Here is a 21,575-nt window from a genome sequence, read left to right as displayed (position 1 = left end):
ATTTTACTAACTGATACTTTGCCTTACCAGAGCCATTCTTCCCCAGTTTGAGACTGTTATGACAGTCAGGTCAGGACGTTCATGAGAATAGTATACACAACAGTACCCTGTTTTTCCAATGCCGGAGCTCTCATGGAATGGAGATGAAACGTATGAAGACCGTGTGCCAATTTCATCTCATTCAGTAACTGTTTCCCCCATGCATGTATCGCATCCACCCATTGTCTTTTGTCTTTTCATTCAATTGTAAGCTCTTTGGAGTAGGGACGGTAAGAGTCTGGGGCCTCTAGGTGCTACCACTATAATAATAATAAAAACAGTAACAGTTATAATAGGTGGCACCTTAATGCTGCATAGCCCATTTGCGAACCATCCAACAGGGGGTGATTTTCACTCAGGTTGAGAAGTTTATCGCCTAAAGACTCTTACTCTACAAGGACGAGTAAGAGTCTACTCGTAGACTGAGTAGAGTAAGAGTCTACTCAATGTGAACATGGATTGCAAAGATCAGGTTTAAGCCACATTTTTCATTCAGGGAGAAAGGTTAGGGGTTTATTTCCCCTTTTGGAAAGTACATCCCTCCAATGAAGTGTAGTAAAGTTTCTTTTAACTACAAAACCAAAATCAGATTTATAGGAAATCTGTTTAAAAGGAAAAAAAAAAAAAAAAAAACCCCAAATCCACAACACAAACCCTGCCGATTAAGGTCAAAGTCAGCCATTTTATTGTGACAAGATAGCCATATGGTACTTTCAGCATTATTTTCCAGCAGTACTAATGGATGCAGCGAAACAATTCTGCTCAACATAAATGATACAAAATATCCATAATGATTCATGACTGTCACTGAAAATCATTCCATTCAATAAGCTTGATTAGAACCTTAATTTTATTCATGTCAATAACAGTGTCCTAATTTAACTGAATATTCATGTTTTCTCTCTGTTTAGTGCTAATGAAATCTAGGACACAATGATTTGACCTTCTATATTGTTAGATCATTTTATACACTAGTATACAAAGGGTGTGTAAAGCTCCTTCAAATTTTCTGTCACAAGACGTTATCCCACTTTTCACGAAGTATTTTAACAACGAAGTCAATTTGTTGTTGAAGTATCAATTCAAATATAAAGTATCAAATAGAGTTATTGCATTCCTGTGCCACATGAATGACTTCTAAACATTTTATTGAAGCTTGCAATAATTATTTTCATCATTGGATTCCTGCAGAACCATCATCAAGGTCACTGGATGACTTGTGAGGAGAGGAGAGACTTGGGATTTCTTGCTCACAGCGACGGAAGAGATGTTTCTTGTCATCATTAGGAGCTTCTGCAATTATTGCATAGAAATTCTCCCTCAAAGAATTTATATATATACACAAGACCATAGCTCACAGCAGGCTGAGGCAAGCTCCTCAGTACTTTCTGTGACTGATTGTCATTTAAACTAAGGATCTTTACATTGCTCTGAAAGTGTAGAGGGACCTTAAAGTGGAAATAAATTGTTTCTTGGATTATTCAATTAATCTTTACAAGGCTTTCCTCTTTAAGAGGACATTGCTGAGAGGGGGCCCAATCCTGTAACTCCTCCTCAAGCAGAATTTTGTTGACTTTATGAAACTTATCTTGCAACTTCTGAAAAATACTATCTTTATGAATTAACCTTTTCAGTAGTATAAGCTCTCAATCTATGTAACGAATATGCAAGAAAGAACGTTTCCTCCATGCATAGGTCTCATAGAGACAGAAACTCGGGTGGTAGGGGGGAATGATATCAGGATAAGAAAGCACTAATCCACCAACTGGTCCTACTGCAGAAGCAGAACTGGCAGGAATCCATCAGAAGCAGAGTTTCACCGTTCTGGAATTGATGACTGAACACTTTCATCACTGTGAGCAAGAGTCCCAAGTCTCCTCTCCCCTTACAAGTCATCCAATGACTTTAATGATGGTTCTGCAGAGAGGCTATGATGAAAATTATTGCAACCTCCTCTAATATTTTTAGTAGCCATTCATGTGATACTGAAAATGCAATAAGTCTACTTCATTTTGTATTTGAATCAACACTGCTTTCAGAGAAGAACAAAGCTCAACAGTTCTAAACTGGGAACACTGAACATGTAAACACTTTGGAAATTTGTCTTCCTGATTGTGAACGCGAGGATTCAGACACAGCCCACCCATCCACAACTGATGGTGGAAGCAGAATGACAGATGTTCAGAGAGAAGAGTCAGCATTGCTAAGTTAAGCATTGTGATCTAAATTTCTTATTAACATAAAAAAACCCCAAAACAAAAATAAAAACAAAACAAACAAACAAACAAAAAATCAACCAACTGTTGGAGTGTGCACTTTAAACAAGGCTGTTAACATGGAACACTGCCCTGGAGACCTTACTCTCATTGATGTCAATAAGACCACTCACATGAATTCACGGCTGAAGAGCAAGGTCCATAGTCTTTTACTATTACAAATATGCTTTGGCTAAAACAGTGTCACAGGAAACAACGGCAGAATGCCAAGTTATCTCCAAAATCAACAGAAAAGTAAAGTCAAAGAACCCAAACAAAATAAGGTTTTACATACTAATTAAAACCACACATCCTTCACAAGTTAGTGCTAGTTGGTATTTACGACAATAAATATATAGTTATTCTATTGCAAGTGATAGATATGGCAAGATAAACTTAACTTTAATCAATTTATCCTTTTTCCATAAAATATTAAAAAGGTTATAATTTAGCAAAAATAAATTCCTACTAAAATTCTTTCACTGCACCTAAAAGCATAAACTGCAAATATATGGAGTATCCAAAAAAGCTTTTCTTCAACATTTTTAATTCCCATTTCTTTGTACTTCTCTTAATTTACACTGAAGAAAATCGTATGTTACATGATTATTTAGACCAAATGCTCTGAAATATCAAGCATTACTTTAAGAAATGGCAGTCTTAAAAAAATCATCATGTTTGTTTTCCTACATTTGCCTAACAGAGTGCTTAAGATTTTCTGTCCAGGAGAGGATTATCACAAAAGCATTCTTCGTTGTATTATTATTACTGGTAACGTAAATCCCAGAATATGGCGTCAATCAATATTTACTGCCCAAAACTGGAAGTAAATGAAGACTCATCTATTTACTCCATAGTGCTCAAGGACAACCACACCAGTTTTATAATAAATGGGTAATTCTTAGGTGAAGTGAGCTTTTTGCCTCTAAAAAAAACCAGAAGTGAAATATCATAGTGACTAAATTTCCCAGATATGCTTACGAAAGAAGTACATGAAACCTGTCATATGCAAAACAAGTGTTTCATTGTTGTAGGCAGGTAACCAGCAACAGTCTTACAAAACAAAAAATTAAATCAAAGAGTAGATTCAGCTGAAATAACCCTCAAAGGCTATTGGCTAAAAGCGACCTCCATGGATTTTGCAGCCTTAATTTTTTTTTTAAATAAATGCAGAGATTTTAACATCAGAAGGGACCATTGCAATCATCCAATCTGACCACTTCTATTACACAGGCCAGCGATCCCAACAACTTGCAGTGGAACTAGAGTCTCTCTTTTAGAGCATCATCCAATCTTGATTTAAATATCCTATGTGACCCTCTTCGTAATCTGTTCCAACAGTTGATTACCCTCACTGCTAAAAATGTGTGTGCCTTATTTCCATTTTGAACTTTGCTGATTTCAGCTTCCATTGATTAGATCTTGTTAGGTCATTGTCTTGTTATGTGATTCATGAAAGAGCCCTCTACCTTGAGAAATTCTTCCCTATTAAGAAGAGGAAGTAACTCCTCTCCCATCATTACATTCCTATGTGTGGAGTTACTTATCACTGCCTATTGCAGTTAGGGAACTTGGACAAGGCTCCAAGGGATTTCCCAGAAATCCCCAGGCACAAGTAATTTGAAAGGGGACACTGGTTTGAATTTACCAGCTGCTCTTTGCCAGCAGTGGAAAGAAAGGAAATGGACCAATGAATCAGCATGGGTGTTTACACACACGAAGGGGAAGAGAGAAAAGTGAATTTCCCTTCCGCAGACCCAAATGGTCAGCCTCCTCTCTCTCAGCAATGAGGAGAGCAGGAATTTCCTCAGTGTTCTCTAGCAGTTATAATGAAACTTCCCCCATCCCCAATAGCATTTTGATTAAAACATTTTTGAAACTTCTAAATTGGTCCAAAGGCTCACCTGATACTGTTGCTGCTCTCGGGCAGGACATGGGAAAGTAAACCCAAGCTTATTTTCACAAGTTCTAAACCCCACTTCCAGAGAATAGGTTTTGTTTCATTTTCCACATCAGGCTGAGATGTCACCTGGATAAGTTGACCTGCGTAACCAGGACAGTGCAATAGAGCCAGTATCCATAATCTTCTAGAGCCTGTAGGACTATGGAAATGTTGTATTGGATCGAGTTAACAAAGTGCCTCTGAAGATTGGTCTGAGAGAGAAAAATCCATGTCTCTCTTTGTACCTCATCATCAAGCTTGCCCATGTCCTTTAATTGCTACTTTGTAACCCAATTAATAATGATAAATCATATGTAAACATTTTAGCTTTTGTAGCAAAGTGCTGTGTTTTTGTTATGTGCAGGATCTCAAACTGCTTTACAAAGATGGAGAAGTATTGTTATCTCCATTTAACTAACTGGCAAACTTAGGCACAGAATGGTTAAGAGATTCAGTCCAGGTCACACAGCAAGTTCAAGGTAAAACCATGGAGCCCCATTCCTTTCACTGTATTCTTGTATATAAATGACATTCACAGACATAAATTCTCTAGCAGAGGTAAGTAGGCATTTATACTATGCTATCACCATTGTATCTCAACACCTAATATACAAAATACTACTCATTAATGGTCAGATCCAGTTCCCATCCAAGTCAGTGGGAGTCCTTCTATTGACTTCAATGGGAGTTGGATCATAAGCTCTCAATCCTGCAAAACAAACAAAAAACCTACTTATGTGTTTAACTTTATGTACTTCATAATGCATAAAGGTAAATATGGGTTTTAATCTTTGCAGTATTAGGATTTAGTATAGAATTTACAGGAGTCTACACATGTAGCAAACCCTGTTGCAACAATGGTAGTATTTTTAAGAAATCAGTAAGAGATCAAGTAATTATCAGTAAGCATATACAGAAAGGTGGTGTGGTAAGCCTTTGCGTGCCACCTTAATTTTGGCATTTCCTGACTCCTACAAGCTTAATTGTTGAACATTAATGTTTTTTTATCAGTTATTTTTGGATGAAATATGGAACATACATACAAAGGATAGAAAAACACATTCTTAATGCAGTGCCATGAATGGAACTATGCAGTTTACGCATTTCTTTTTTCCCTCCCTAATAGAATCTGACCATTAAGTATTGCCCCACACAAAGCAAATGTATTAGTCCTAGTTTGTTAAGGATGATTATGCCCTTCAGCCTTTTTTCTTTTATCTGTGATTTGATTTTCTTATTATTTTAAAAACTTCTCTTATCTGAGGGAGCCTCTCAAAGTCTATTACGGCTTGCACATTAGGCCCAGATGGTTTAGTTTAACCCTAATACCTTGAGGAAGCCTCAGGGTGGATTGATTCATATAACTCCTTCTCTGAAGCCAACATGATTAAAGAACCAATCCCAACCCCATCTGAGAGGTTAGATGAGTGATTTGCCCCAGAGAGAAATTAATACTGCTCCACTGACCAGCAGGCTCCAAGGACAGCAACTTCCCTAACATTTTGAACACAGAAAAATCATGAGCACTGAGTTTTGTGATTCTAATTCTAAAACAGCCTCCTGGATTCTCTCTGCTTCTGTATCTTATGCTAAATAGTTGAGGATGCAAAAATATCTTATTTGGCTTTCCAGTACTCTGTCAACATCCCAGTTGATGGCATTATGCCTAACCAAAGACTACTCCACAAACCAACCAGAAAAGCAACATTACATCAAGCCGATACAAATTTCGGTACCCAATCCGAATGAAAACCAAACATCACATGAAAGGGAAGGTCTTACGACATTTGATTTAACTGAGTTCAAACAGTAGTTAAGAAGGTGACAGCTGTGCTGTTTCCAGTCATTCCATAGCTCAGGTGAACTGCATAATAACCAGTCAAAAAATCTCCTCATAAAGAACAGTCCAGAGAGGGATTACATAACATTAGTCAAAATGATATAATATGAAATAGTGAACATGTTTCAAAAGTGGCAATCACAGTGGCATTTGAATGCCAAGTTCAGGATTAAATATTGCTAAACATGTTCCAACAATTCTGCAGTTCCAGTCCATGTTACTCACGAGGTCTTTAGTTGTTTATTCTGCTGGAAACATTCCTGATCCTTTCTTCTGTTCTCTTGTCTGCTCCAGCTAAATGATGGGTCTTGCACTGCGCTTTAAAAGTGTGGAAGCTCATCCTGATCTCTTGTGGATACGTGTTTCATTGCTGTAGATCCATTACTGGAAATGCCCTACTCCCAGTACCAGTGAGTTTCATCTTGCATTCTGCCAACCAAATTATCCCTGTACAGTATAGCTGGTATTGTGGGTCATGAAGGGAAAGTAAGTTTTGGGTTTTTTTAAATAGTTAGGTCCCAGCCCATCACAGGGTTTGAAAATAAGGATCCAGACCTTTCAACTGAATCCAAATTTAAACAGGTAGGCAGTGGTGTGTATGCAGGGCTGACGTGATATGCTCTCTTATTGTATAAAAGACAGGCTTTTGCACTTGCCAGCACTTCCATGCAGCCTTCACTTTTGTTGCCAGGTAAAGTACACTGCACTGATCTATCTTGTAGGTGATGACTGGATCAATGTAGATAGGCTCTCCTCTGAGAGGAACTGACATGATCATCTGGTCTGTTGATGATGGAAGCTTTCAGCAAAGTAGCAACTAAATTAGTGTTTATTATTTTTTCCAGGCTATTAAAATTTTTATTTAGCTTTATCTTCACCAGAAAACTAAAAAAAGAATTAGTAACATTTTATTTAGGTACAGACACATACCAAGGTGAGAACATTTGTCAGAGATCATCTTCTGTAAAATACACAATGTGTGTTGTGAAATTTAAACACAGTTCTAGGAAAATAAAAGATATTGGCCTATACACGCAGTTTTCCCTCTCCTTCTCTTTTCCTTTAAGGCTACTTCCTTGATTATACATAGAGTATTATATCCAGAAGAGGAAGGTTGGTATCACTGAACAGACATTTATGTAGTTTGATATCTGCCATTTTGTATACAGCCTGTTTTTCTTTTGCTACAGAAGCAAAAAAAAAATCTCTTAATGAACACTGCTCTTATAAGCTTTGCCTGTGACAGATCAACAGCCCTCATGTGAGCAAGAAATATTTCTCCTTATTCATTTAACTTTTGTTTAAAAAAAATGCATGCTCATTCATTTGACTTGCTGTTGCATGCCAATTTGCTGGGTTTTCTGAGGTGTTTTTTATTAATACAACAGAAATGGGTTAAACCAGAAGCTAATATTTTAATATATATGAGCTAATATAATTCACTGTGTAAAAAAAAATCTGTTATTTAAAAACTATTCATTAGGTAAGCTTCACAAAATTCTATGTATGAAATAAGTAGATGGCAAACTGAGAATAAACAGTGCACACACTTCTGGATATAGCTCGTTTTCAGATTTAATCAAATATCCATCCACAGGGAATAAGGAAGCAAAGTATAACTGCAGAGATCTATGTCTACATGTACATTCAAGCTAATAAACCATCCATATATGACTATTACATGCAAAACCAATGTAAAAGGAAAATAAAGGCTGCAAAATACAAGCACTCAGAAGTTAGAAATTCCACAGTTAAGATTGCTTGTGCAAGCTTATTTCATCCCCAATATGCCTGTGCATTATGATACAGTCTTTAAATTAAATGATCAAATACTGTTTTTTCCATAGGACTCCTGACTTCATTCGGTACACAGAATGGACAGTGTTCACTTAATGAGCACCTATTCAATATTTCATTTTATCCTCATGGTTCAGTATGTGGCCCTATGCCTTTATTTACTGCACACTAAATCTTGCTCTGAAGACAGAATTATTAATTTCTTCATGGGTTAATCTGCATGCTTCACAAGCATTTATTTATTTACATAGTACATAAGAATGGCCATAATGGGTCAGACCAGACCAATGGTCTATCTAGCCCAATATCTTGTCTTCCAGCAGCAGCCAATGCCAGGTGTTTCAGAGGGAATGAATAGAACAGGCAATCTTTGAGTAATCCATCCCGTCGTTCACTTCCAGCTTTTGGCAGAAGCAAGGGATACACAGAACATGGGGTTGCATCCCAACAATCTTGGCTAATAGACATTGATGGATCTATCCTCCATGAACTTATCTAATTCTTTTTTGAACCCACTTATACTTTTGGCCTTCACAAAGTACTCTGACAAGGAATTCTACAGGTGGACTGTGAGTTGTGTGAAGAAGTACTTCATTTTGTTTCTTTTAAACCTGCTAACTATTAATTTAATTGGGTGAGTCCTGGTTCTTATGTTATGTGAAGAAGTAAATAGCACTTCCTTATTCACTTTCTCCACACCATACTTGATTTTATAGACCTCTATCACAGCCCTTTTAGTCATCTCTTTTCCAAGCCGAAAAGTCAGTCTTAATTCTCTCCTCATACAGAAGATGTTCCATACCGCTAATCATTTTTGTTGTCCTTTTCTGTACCTTTTTCATTAAAAAATATATTTTTTGAGATGCGGTGACAAGAACTGCACTCAGTATTCAAGGTGTGGGCATACCATGGACTTATACAGTATCATTAAGATATTTTCTGTCTTATTACCTATCGCTTTCCTAATGGTTCCTAATCTTCTGTTAGCTTTTTTGACAGCCGCTGCCCATTGAACATGTCTTCAGAGAACTATCCACAATGACTCCAAGATCTCTTTCTTAAGTGGTAACAGCTAATACAGACCCCATCATTTTGTATATATAGTTGGGATTATGTTTTCCAAAGTGCATCACTTTGCATTTATCAACATTGAATTTTATTTGCTATTTTGTTGCCCAGTCACCCAGTTTTATGAGACCCCTTTGCAACTCTTCACAGTCTGCTTTGGATTTACCTATCTTCAGTTATTTTGTATCACCTGCAATTTTTGCCACCTCACTGTTTACCCCTTTATCCAGATAATTTATGAATATGTTTAATAATACACATCCCTGGGGGCCACCACTATTTACCCCTCTCCATTCTGAAAACAGATCATTTATTCCTACACTTTGTTTCCTGTCTTTTAACCAGTTACTGATCCAGGAGAGGACGTTCCTTCTTATCCCACGACTGCTTACTTTACTTTAGAGCCTTTGGTTAGGGACCTTGTCAAAGGCTTTCTGAAAGTCCAAGCACACTATATCCACTGGATCACCTTTGTCCACATGTTTGTTGACTCCCCCTCAAAGAATTCTAATAGATTGGTGAAGCATGATTTCCCTTTACCAAAGCCATGTTCACTCTTCTGCAACAAATCATGCTCATTCACGTGTCTGATAATTCTGTTCTTTATTATAGTTTCAGTCAATTTGCCTGGAACTGAAGTTAGGTTTACAGGCATGTAATTTCCAGGATTACCTCTGGAACCTTTTTTAAAAATTGTCGTCACGTTACCTATCCTCCAGTCACCTGGTACAGAAGCTGATTTAAATGATATGTTACATACCACTGTTAGTAGTTCTGCAATTTCATATGCGAGTTCCTTCAGAACTCCTGGATGAATACCATATGGTCCTGGTGACTTATTACTGTTTAATTTATCAGTTTGTTCCAAAACCTCCTCTACTGACACCTCAATATGGAACAGTTCCTCAGATTTATCACCTACAAAGAATAGCTCAGGTATGGGAATCTCCCTCATATCTTGTGCTGTGAAGACTGATGCAAAGAATTCATTTAGTTTCTCCACAATGGCCTTATCGTCCTTGAGTGCTCCTTTAGCACCTCGATTATCCAAGGGCCCCACTGATCATTTGGCAGGCTTCCTGCTTCTATTGTACTTAAAAAAATATATATTGCTGTTAGTTTTTGAGTCTTTGGCTAGTTGCTCTTCAAATTCTTTTTTGGTCTGCTTAATTATACCTCCATGAGGGGATGTTATTATCCCCATTTTACAGATGGGAACTGAGGCACAGAGAGATTAAAGTTAAAAGTTTCCATTTATTTTGGGTGCCCAGTCTGAAACACCTAGGACATGTTTTTTTTTTGTTTTTTTTTTTTTTAGAGTACTTAGTATTATAAAGCACTTTATATGTTCAAAGCACAGCTCCCATTGACTTCAGTTGCAACTGTGAGTGCTCAACACTTCAAGTCAGACCCCAGAGTATCAAATTTGGCTCCCAGAAAATGGGAACACACAAGCAGTGACTACCGGTGAAAAGTTTGGTTTAAGTGATTTACTTAGCATTACATAAGAACTCTGTGGCAGAATCCAGTTATTCAAGGCAGCACTCAATTGCCTTAACCAGGAGACCATGCTTTTTCTTCCTACAGTCCCCTACCCTATTCACTACACACCTTCCAGCTTCTGCAACAAATGAGTTAGGGGTTTTACAGACAACAACCTCCTTTACTGCACAACCCTTATTATCCACAGAGCAGGTCCACTCTGTGTGGTGAATGAGGCAAGGGTCCTGTGGGGAAAAAAATTGCATGTGATTATCTAATTAAAGTGTGTATCATTATGCATCCCTAGCACAAAGGCCACCCCCTCCCCGGGTCAAATTTCAAGTCCCTATACCCAAGCACAGGGGACACTAGAACTTTTTTAAAAAAGGTCACCATAATTTAACAAGGGCAAACAATGTATTTCCCTTAGCTTCATTCTCAGCAGTGGCTGCACCATTTTGGCTGAAATTTTCCAAAGAAATTAAGCCCCAGGCAGACATGCAGTATGGCAAATTTCAGCCTGCATTGTTAATGGTTGTAAAAGTTATATGCCACTGAAAAGAGTGTATTATGGGAAGTTTTGGGCAATCTTAACAGACAGCACTACAAGCCCCCCCATAATATAGGCTGAGATTTTCTCAGATACTCCTTTGCAACCACCTTGATGGTTGTGTGGTTGCACGGATGCAGAAGTAAAATTTGGCCCTATATCTAGAGAGTACAGGGACATTGGAGAGAACTCTTTTTCATGTATTATGTTTCATAACCTCACTTCCTTTCACCTAAAAAGCATTGCCACAAAATAACTACTTACTGACTGAATAAACAAGCCCCAGGAACATAGCTGTAGTTAATATAAGAACTGTGTGTTATTGAAGCAAGAACTATCATAATCCATCAGGGTATTTTCTATAGATTATTGGCTGTCAGGACGAATTGATGGCCCAAATATAAACTGAGGGACATTAACCCAAACCAGTCATTAATTCCATAGAGAGAACCTATGCCAAGGTCATTGTTTCAATAACCCATGCTTTCCCTCTATAAAGCAAAAACCAAAATAAACAGTTAAAGATTCTGTCTCAGGCCAAACTGTGCCATCAACTATACCCATTGGTCCCACAGAAGTCCATGGGTGTGGCATATGAGTTAAAAGGAAGCCACATGTTGTCCTTTAATCTTTTTTCTTCAGTCCTGAGAAATATGAGTATGCAGGAGCACTGTTGCCCTACCAAGCCTCTCTAGGAACTTAATGTCTTTTGCAGCTGTCAGTTTGGAATATTCCATCAGAGTTTTATTTATGTTATTCCATATCAGAAGGAATCTAGAACCTGAGACCAGATTTTGCACAAGACTTACATGAAGCAAGAAAACTTGTAAAGCCTTTTAAAAAGACAAGAACAAATCTTTCTGAATAAATGGAATCAAAAGAAGTCAGTGACCAGGAAAATGAGGCTGCACAGCAGCAATCTAATCATGCAACAAACCCAGAGGGACCCCCAGTTGTCACTACCATGACTGCTTGGAATCCACAGAGCTACATGCTGCTTCAAGGAAAATATATAGTACCTTTCACATTTTCGCATCTCAGTCTGAAACTGCCACCTGAAGAGGAAGAGGAATCACTGCATATGTAAAGAGAGCGCAGCATTTTTTACATCTGCTGGTTTAACTAGTTCATTGTAAAAATATTAGACACAAAGACAAGTCTTTGGGGGAGAAAGTTTCATCAGAGAGGCAACATCTGTTATGTTCAAGAGGAAAGCTATTTTAAAATATTTATATGAATTGTAAGATAATTGATAGAGTGCTTGATTTTGTACATAAAGCATGGATTAGCTATCGGAACCATTTGATGGAGTAATATTTTGAACAGGTTGAGAATATTTTCCCTAAGGTTCATAAAGAGGATGGCCACTGACAATGAGTATTACATGGGACAAGGTAAAGCAAATTGTAAACATGTACAGCTGCTCCTTCCCTTCGTAAAGTTATTCATACAGAGCAGGAATCATGCAACAAAGCTTAAAAAGAAAATCTCACAACATTAGTAAGACTAATGTGTTCATCTTCTGCATTTTTAAAACCATCTCATGTGATTGCATTCCCTGATAACAAGGGTGCAGGGATTTTGAGCTGCTAGCTCAGTGTTTAGAAGATTCTATGACTATGAAAAGGAAAAAAATTGTGCTTTACTCCTGATTCATGCTAAAGAACTGTAAACTCCCTGTTTTTTAATGAATAAGTAGCAAATATGTGAACTGGCCAATGAAAGTACCTCAGATATTCTCTCCTTAAAGACAAAAAGCAGAACAGTAGATTAAATTGCTCAGATATTTTTAAACACACATACACAAAGAGCCCAACAATTCCTTTTACAGTCAGTACGGCTAGAGTCTTTCTATCAATCAAGTAATAAAATAACCATGGGAGACTATACTGAGGGCTAATACTCATAACATGGTTTTTTTTATAGAGAAACAACTGATGGTAGTACAAGAGTTTCCACAATTTTTTTTTTTAATTTTAAAAAGCAATTTATTTTAACATGGTCTAAGAGCATGGGAGGTCTGCTTTTAAAAATATGTTTAGTCACTTGCCGCTTTTGACCTCTAACACCATCATAACTGGGCAATGAAGATATTGTAAAATGATTCATAATTTTTATAATCAATGTTTCATCCAGCATATAGACAAATACTCGCCCACAGTATCAACAGAACGTGATCCAGTGAGACAATAGTAAAATGTTACCATCATGGTATTACACACTTCAAAACTGTCCAAATGTGTTTTGTTACTGAATACAGTATCTTTAAAAAGCACACACAGGGAGAAAAGAAGAGTTGCTTATCTCCAGCATCCGATACATTCCTCTTACATGGAAATGGAGAGCAAACAAGAAGCCTTTTTGCCACATATGATCAATTTAATTATGGGCCCAGTTCTTCTCCATGTCCCAGCTCACCTGGTTTGAGTAGTGCCTTACTCTAGGAGTAGATTTACTGAGTAAAATCTTGACTCCATTTAAGTCAATGGGAAATTTGCCATTGACATCTGAGGAACCAGGATTTCACCCACTTTCTTCAGAAGTTTAATGAAGCTATACGAATAAGGGGAAGGTAGTGAAGCGCACAGAACTCAGACCCATAGAAAAATTAGAATAGCTTCAAATAAGGTGGTTCATAACAATTTAGAGCTAGCTTGTGCTAATACTATCTAGCATAGTGTTTACCACCATTTGATGGGAGATTCTCATGGTAGTAAGCATTACACTCAGTAGTAAGTGTTTGTAAGATCAGACCCTTGTCACTATATGTAAAGGGGGAGCTTTCTTACATTTGCTTATGCTCAACAATGTATCAACTCATGATTCAGTGGATAGATTTGATATACTCTTCTAGTTCAGTATTCTGATGCCTCAAGAACCATTTCCTTCTCCCTTAATTCAGGGAGAGTAATGTTAATGTATCCAACTACAAATGTGCACTACTTAATTATTCAAGTAATTAATAATTTAAATTGGGGGGAAAAAACAGGAACTAAGATTGTGCTTTACAAGTTCAATTTCAAATGCAGTGCATAGAATAAACTAGGTGATGGGCTTGGAAGAGAATCAATACACCAACCTTAGATCATCTGGTCAAGATTCACTGCTATAACGAGATGAATCTTTCCACATCTAACCACTGCACTTGTAACACTATGTGACAGTACATAATAGCCAGAGTGGGGTTCTTCCCAGCAGACAGACCATTTCTTAACCACAAATTTGTATGTGGCTACCTCAAAACTACATATTCCATCAAAACTTATCATTAAAAAAACCAAAACACAGCTGTCCTTTTTCATTCCGTTCAATATACTGGACTTTGTGACCATAGCTCCTTCCATTCAAAAGAGAGACTACAGTACAGAGGTTAGTTTTAGTTTAATTTGCTATGTAAATCTGATTGCTTGCTATACAAAGGCCCATTCCTGCAATTAAGAAAAATTTTAGGGGGCTTACTAAAGTGTACTAGTATTCCTCAAGCTAAAATACCATTCAGAACACTTAAATGCAGGCACACAAATGCATGTTTGTCCTCATTATTCTGAAGAAAAAAAAATGTTGAAGGAGATCCCATGGGATTTTTACAGCTCCAAGAACATGCCAAAAGTTTGGTTAGCTAAAGTTTTGTGAAACAGGCTGTAACACAATACTTGTTTGCAGGTTATATTCCCAACCCTAACATCAGCATTTAGTCAATGTCATCAATTTCAAATAGGACATTGACTAACATGCACTTCTTAACATTAGGAACTATAATCACCACATAAACCTGAATATTTATATACATATCCCATTCTCCAGCACCTGCAGCTCAGAAGTAACTACAATTATTCATAGTCGGAGGTGTGGGGGCAGAACTGGGGGTGGATGGGAAGTAACTGTTAATCTCTGGCCACATAATGAGTTTTGAAGTATCTCAGCTTTGACTCTAACCCACACCACCCCCTCTCTAGCTGTAAGATGCCTCATTTCAGTACTCCAGAGACAACAGCAAGTAGAGGATGTATAGGGGTTTGGCATCTCCTAAACAGTGCAGAATGTGGAGCAGTCACTGTTCTGCTGTGCAGCAAGCTTGCATATCGGAAATGCTGTGCAAGCAGGCTCCTGGCTAGAATGGGGGCCACAATCAATCTCATTACCCTAAGCATCCAACCTGATATTATATACAATTGTCACATTAGTTACTGTAATGAGTTTTGCTAATTATGTATACATTTTAAATTCAACAAGAGCCATATATTCTCAGGCAAAATTCACACTGAAGTCAATTAGAGTTTTGATTGAGTAAAATCTCAATAAGAATCTCAGAATTGCAAGAACACTATACATAATGCATATAATGCACACGACTAAAAGTTCATCTTGGGAATATACTACTTCAAGTCACCAATGAAATTTGAAAATTTCTGAAGTATGGTACTTTACAATCAGCTTTCTTTGCGGGAACAAGCAGATACGGTACATAAAACATATAGACACGTGCTGTGTAGCAGCTAAAAGGCAAGCTATAGGTCACCTCTCCTTTGTTAACTTTGAGGGGTGAACATATGCCGACCCTGTTAGGTCAGTACACATGACAGACAGATGTAAGTACATCAATACTAATTTTTCAGTTGATTTCAAGTTGTTAAACTTTTGTAGGAAAACATTCACCTCCACCCCAACTTGTGATTCACCAATTCATGACACCAGTATACACAGAATCCTAGACACTTGCCATATTTACTATTTTTGTGACCATTACCTGACTTCTTAAAACCAACACCGTGATTTAAAATTCATAGAAATTTAATTTTTCAACTAAACTCAGTGGCATGTACTAAATACAAGTTTGAAATTGTTTTAGCCTACATATCAAGAAGCAACAGAAACTGATGAATTTTTGAAGTTCTGTTAAATTTAAAATAAGACAATTCTGATCAATTCTAATTCTTCTGAATTACTGTCCATTACATTCTGAGTTGAGCTCCATGCAATTTAGATACTAAATCCTTTCGCCAGGAACCTCCCATGATTCTCTAAATACACGTAAGATACTAAGGGTGAAATCTTAGTCATATTGAGGTCAATTAGGCCAAGATTTCACCTAAAAGATTCATTAAAAAAATTAGTTACAAGGAAAATGCAACAATTTATTCATTCATATTTATCAAAACTCTTATCCAAAGCTCTTCCATTACAACAGCCTAGAATAGGGATGACAACTGGATGAAGATTATATGCACACCTGCAAAAGGTAACATAGTTTAGTTTTGAGGGGTTTTTAAATCTCAAAAACTACCCAGATCACGTGTTCTTGTGAAAACATCTTTGTATACTATTCTTTACAGATTTATTTTTCAGAAAGTAAAAACATTTTTGATAATTGACATTTCAGAATTCTTTGGGGGGTTTCTGTTACAAAATTGTTATACTCAGTCATTTATCATATGTCCATTATTTTAATCTTTTTCCTCTCCTTAAAGTATCATCAGTATGTCAGACAAAAACCAGGCAGACTTTTCCCATAGATATTCCCATGCAGTAGAACTGTTGAAATAATAATGAATCAACATAGCATCATCTCCAATTATTTTACTATTATGTATCACATCTACCTTACTCACACACAGTAACCTCTAAATACACATTTGCTTCATAATTTACTGTCTAGATATAAACAGGTCTAGCTAAAATATAAATATACCACAGCAAAACTGGATGCTTAGTCAAGTGTATTCCAGAGCAGGCCTGTAAAGCTGCTGTGAAGGATAACAATTAACACATTTAAAATACCTAATCTACTAAACTGTCTTTTTATAACACTAGTTGTGTTTATATCTTTACTTACACTGATTAGCAGCCTTAAATACTAGCATGCAAGACAAACTCTGCAGCATCTTGCAAACCACAAGATCCTCTACCACTAATTTCTGACTTCCCCAACGAAGTCTCAATTTCCTTTTTCCTCCTCACCCCAAAGCACAGTTCTGCCCAGAGAGTTAACAGCCTATCATTAACTCATTACACGTGTACACACTCCCAAACCCACTATTACATTTCGCTCCATACTCCACCATCATGCTGCCAAACATGGCTGCATCATGTCCTCCTTGTGATTTGCTATATATGTATTTTCCTTTTCACCTCTTAGGCTTCCTTTCCTTATCCTAAATTTGAATGAAGGCATCAATAAAAAAAAAAATCACATTATTAAAATCTACCTTTTACTGTGTTTAATATTCCCACATTTTATCTTAATGTTTCAATGTAAGCCAAACTACGTTTTTCCTTCTCACTTTCCAGAATCACTTTAAAAACAATCAGGTAAACTAGACAATCAAAATTCTCTCATATTTTAATTCTTCCCCACACCCAGAAATATTTTCCAATAAAAAATATTGTTCCTCCACAGAGTATTGAACAAAACAATAACAACAAAAGAAAATGTTATCATCTGCTTTTCTTCCCTTCACCACCTCCTCCTGAAATTGGACCCCTTGTATATAAATTCATCTCTGAACCATTCCATCAAGCCCTTGTAAAAGGAAAACAAATCCCAGTCTCTGTTTTGAAAAGCAATCTCTCTCTTCTTTACAATTCCATTTCTTTTTCTGCTTTGTTTGTTTGATTTTTTTAAACATTAATGACTTTCTTCAACAACAGAAAGGAAAATAAATCCTGACGTCTCTATTAGTTATTTCCCCAAATCTTTCTCACAATATTTTTAGAGACTGAAGGCTTTTCTAAAAATCTACTAAACAAAAGGGTTTTTTGGTTTTTTTATTTGTAGTCTGTGGGTTAAAACGCCCATGCAAATGATGCCTATCGTTGCACTGCACTGGAGTTTCACTGCTTCTTTCACGGTTGTACTGCTCCCAAGTTTGCAAATCGGCTGCAGCCATTTAACTAAGAAGCCACTGGCTACTTCACGAAGGTGCGAGTTTATCGAAATATTTATTATTCGAGCAATCGTCTTTCACGGCCGCTGGCTGGAGACGGCTCGGGCGGCCGGATGGCTCAGTGCGGAGCCACTGGCTGTGTTTATTACCCTGGGCTCACGAACCGTTATGACAATAAATTGCAGCGGGGGTCTGGGGAGCGGTGCTGCATTTCAGAGCCTTCCCTCTGCAGAGGGTTCGCTCCCACCCACCCAGCCCCATCCTGTATGTGCAAAGGACTAATAACCCTCCCCCTGCCGCTCAGCCAGGCCGAAATAACCCTCCCCCCCCCATACACACACACTGCAGCACAATGCCCCTGCCCGCCACACTTACCCACAGCTCTGTCCCCCAGCTCATGGCTCCAACAGATCCGCAGAGGGGAGAGTGAGGGGGGCGGCACTGAAGGGGGGATAATTAGTCAGTGGGGGTCTTGCCCCTTCTTTTCCCCCCCCTCCCCTCACAAAAAATATTCAACCGCCCCTTCCCCCGCCCTCACACACACCAAGTCCTTCGGCTGCACCAAATATCCCCTTCCCCCCAACTCCTGGGTCTAGGGCTCGCGCTCTCTCTCTCTCCCACCCCCCCCTCCTCTGTTGTGGTGGTTACTGCAGCTGCCGCTGCTCCTGCCTCATTTCTCCCTCCACAGCAAAATGGCCAAGGCAGGCTCAGGGCAGCCCAGCAGCAGCAGCCCCACGCCGCGCGGAGGGAGGGGGGAATTGACAGCTCCAGGGCACTGCGCATGCGCCCCTCCGCCGCGCGTCAGGGAGCTGGAAGCGGGCGGGCGCGTGGGACCCGCGCAGGCGCAGGAGGCGCGTGAGAGAGCCGTTGAGAGCTGTGGGCTCGCGCCACCGGCTGGTGCAGGCTGGGCCTTGCACGCTGTCGCGGCCTCCTGGGAAGGTGGGAAAAGGAAGGTGCCTCACTGGTGCAATCCCATGGGTTGGGGGGCAGGATTTGAGGCGCTGGGTGCACGGCTAGATGCTGGACCTGGGCAGTCATGTATGGCAGGGCCGGATTCGCCTCGCACTCGCCCACCAAGCGCAGCTTGGGATGGGGGTAGTTTAATCTACTTGCCTGGGACAATTTTCCAAGCCAGTCACCACTCACCCCCAGGCGCACACAATGCTGTGCACACATTCTGGTAAGCTGCAGAGCGCTTTTTTCCCCACTGAGCCCTAATTTCTAGCGCTGGCCCCTCTTCCTCCCAAAGCTTTCTCACAGTTAATTCTCCACGTCTAGTCCCTCTGCCCTTGCCCCCCATCTCTTCCTTCTACACGTTGCTGTTCCCTTGGTCAATCTTTCCCCATTTCTTATTACTCCAGGAGTACCATTTTTACAGCATTTGTTTAAAAATAAGGCTCCAAATTATTGTGATTATGTTGCTGTGCGGAGGAGGGGAAAGAGGGGATGTCAAATGGCTGAAGAAAAAATCATGTTTGAGATGTGTCTGTTTTATGTTATCTGATTAACTACTGCCAATTCAGCTAGAAATTAACCCAACGATTTCTAACAAAATCAATTGTCAGCCATTTACCACTTCTAGTGAAATATTGACAAGATAAGTGTCTAGGGCACTATATCAGCTATGCAAACCTTGCAGAAAACCATGCTTATTCACCCCACCCCTAGAAAAGTAAGATTTGTTTTGGAATCATTTTGCTTAGCAACAGTGCACATCTTAACCAGGCTCAACTGTGTCACTTAATCTGATTTTTACAATTCTGTTTTCTAACCACAGGAAACTTGCAAGAGTTTTAGAGCACTATGTTTTAAAGTGTTATTGGGCCCATTCCAGAAAAGCTTACAGATACAAAAATCTATGGAACAGCTCCCAGGAAGGTGTCGATTGCTGTAGCAGGTAGGCAACTTTTTACCCAATTTATAGCAAAACAAGTCCCATGATGTGGACTAAATTATAAGGTAAAACCCCAGATATTTGTGGAAAGGAGCTCCAACAGAATAGAGTATTTTAATTTAGGGTCTGTCTGCATTAGGGCATTCCTCAAGTATCCATGGGTTCAGCTCCACCAGTAGAAGCGATAGTGGTGTTTACATGGGGGGCTTAGGTGGGTTTAATTACATTGCACAGGGCATGAAATCTTTCACAGCTCTGAGTGATAGACTTAAGACAACCTCACTTTGTAGTGTAGACCAGCTCACAGAAAAATTGTGGAACTAACATGCCATTTGCAGGCCAACACACAGTTCACTCTACTTGTACATAATATCCCTTTCCTCTACCTTTTGTCTGTCTTGTCTATTTAGATTTATAAATGCTTTGGGGCTGGGATTGTCAATTGTTCTGTATTTGTACAGCCCCCACCACAATGGGGCTCCATTCTTGGTTGGTCTCTAGGCACTAGCTTAATAAACATAATTAACAACAACAACAATAGCAGAAATTCTAGGAATATCTAAAACCAAAGAGTGAAGCCTAATGTGCTAACAAGTTGCTAAAACTTCAAAAGAGTGGTTCAGAGGGTGCTTAGAAAACACTTTAATCACATTGGAGCAGACACAGCTCATACAGAAGTTAAGGTGAGTTTTGGCTTTAACTTCAACAGGACCTGGCCCATTGGGCCCATACCTAGGTGACAGATTCACAATCTTGTAAATTCTCCATGTTCAGGACTCCCATGGACTTCAGAGTTTCACACCCAGACCACTCACAGGACCACCCTTAGAAACCACAAGCGCTGCTCGCTTGGGCCGGGTTTACACTACAGATCTAGGTCAAAAAAATCCACACGCCTGAGCAACATAGTTACATTGACCTAACCCCCCATGTAAACAGCACTGTTGATGGGACAGCATTTTCCCATTGACATAGGAATGTCTTCACTTGAGCGCAACAGCAGTGCAGCTGCATCGGAGCAGTGTTTTAAGTGTAGACCTGCTCCTAGCAGTAAGCTTAGAACTTAGTTTGGGAGGCCCTAAGTCAGTCTCTTATGAACTCTCACTTCTGTGAGAAACTTCCTGGATCTAATACCCTGTCAGATGGTTGGCATTTACACCTGTCAGAGTCAGGGAAGATAAAATAAAGCCTTGAACTACAGTTCTGTCCAAGGCCCTTTTATTGGGGCTGGCTTGATTAACAAAAAACAAGAAAATCAGAACTCTCACAGCTATTGGTGGTCTTTCTAGCTTTCAGCAAGCTAGGCAGGAAGAGGATACACCTTAACCCCCAGGTCACCACCGCTGCAGCTGCTTCCCTTGTGCTTTTTATAGCCCCATCACAGATCACCATGTGATAGGCGGGGAACCTGGGTTCTTTCCTTGTAACCCCTTACATGGTGGGGGCTTATAGAGTGCCTTTCTATATTGACACATGCCCCTATTTTACCTTGCAATGAAAAGCTCCCTTGAGACCCTACCCATCTGCCTGTTCTTCCCATTGCTTCCCAGTAACAAGGGCCTTATCCTTACGGCCCCCATCTCAGCAGCTGAAACTCTCCTGACTCTCTCAGAGAAAAAACCTCATTTGATTTTTACAGCTGCTTAAATCTTCCTGCACCCATAACTCCAGTGTCTGAACTCCTCTCTCAGCAGTGAACCTCCCTGTAAATTCACCACCCTCAAGTTTTTAATAACCTATTTCTCTGGCCATGACTCACGTGCAGCGCTGCTCTTTAATGGCTTCTCGCTGGTACCTATGAAAAGAGAATGGAGGATGAAAGGA

General features: G+C 39.1%; 1 protein-coding gene across 18 annotated transcripts in view; it reads right to left on the bottom strand.

The window, feature by feature from the left end:
• FNBP1 (formin binding protein 1) overlaps window positions 1–18,367 on the bottom strand; it is a 134,936-nt gene extending 116,569 nt beyond the window's left edge. For all 18 annotated transcript variants that reach the window (XM_067541972.1, XM_067541973.1, XM_067541978.1 and 15 more), the window contains exon 1: window positions 18,233–18,367. In XM_067541972.1, coding sequence (XP_067398073.1) covers window positions 18,233–18,256 — 24 coding nt within the window. In that variant the 5' untranslated portion in view covers window positions 18,257–18,367. The remainder of the gene's footprint in view (window positions 1–18,232) is intronic.
• Between the last annotated feature and the right edge of the window lie 3,208 nt (window positions 18,368–21,575).

This window comes from Emydura macquarii, unplaced genomic scaffold (assembly GCF_026122565.2).
Source record: "Emydura macquarii macquarii isolate MOO-44397 ecotype Brisbane River unplaced genomic scaffold, CSIRO-AGI_Emac_v2 contig_691, whole genome shotgun sequence".
In the NCBI taxonomy this organism is placed as follows: Eukaryota; Metazoa; Chordata; order Testudines; family Chelidae; genus Emydura; species Emydura macquarii.
The sequence above is the reverse complement of the archived record's forward strand: the minus strand, read 5'-3'. Positions and strand labels throughout refer to the sequence as shown.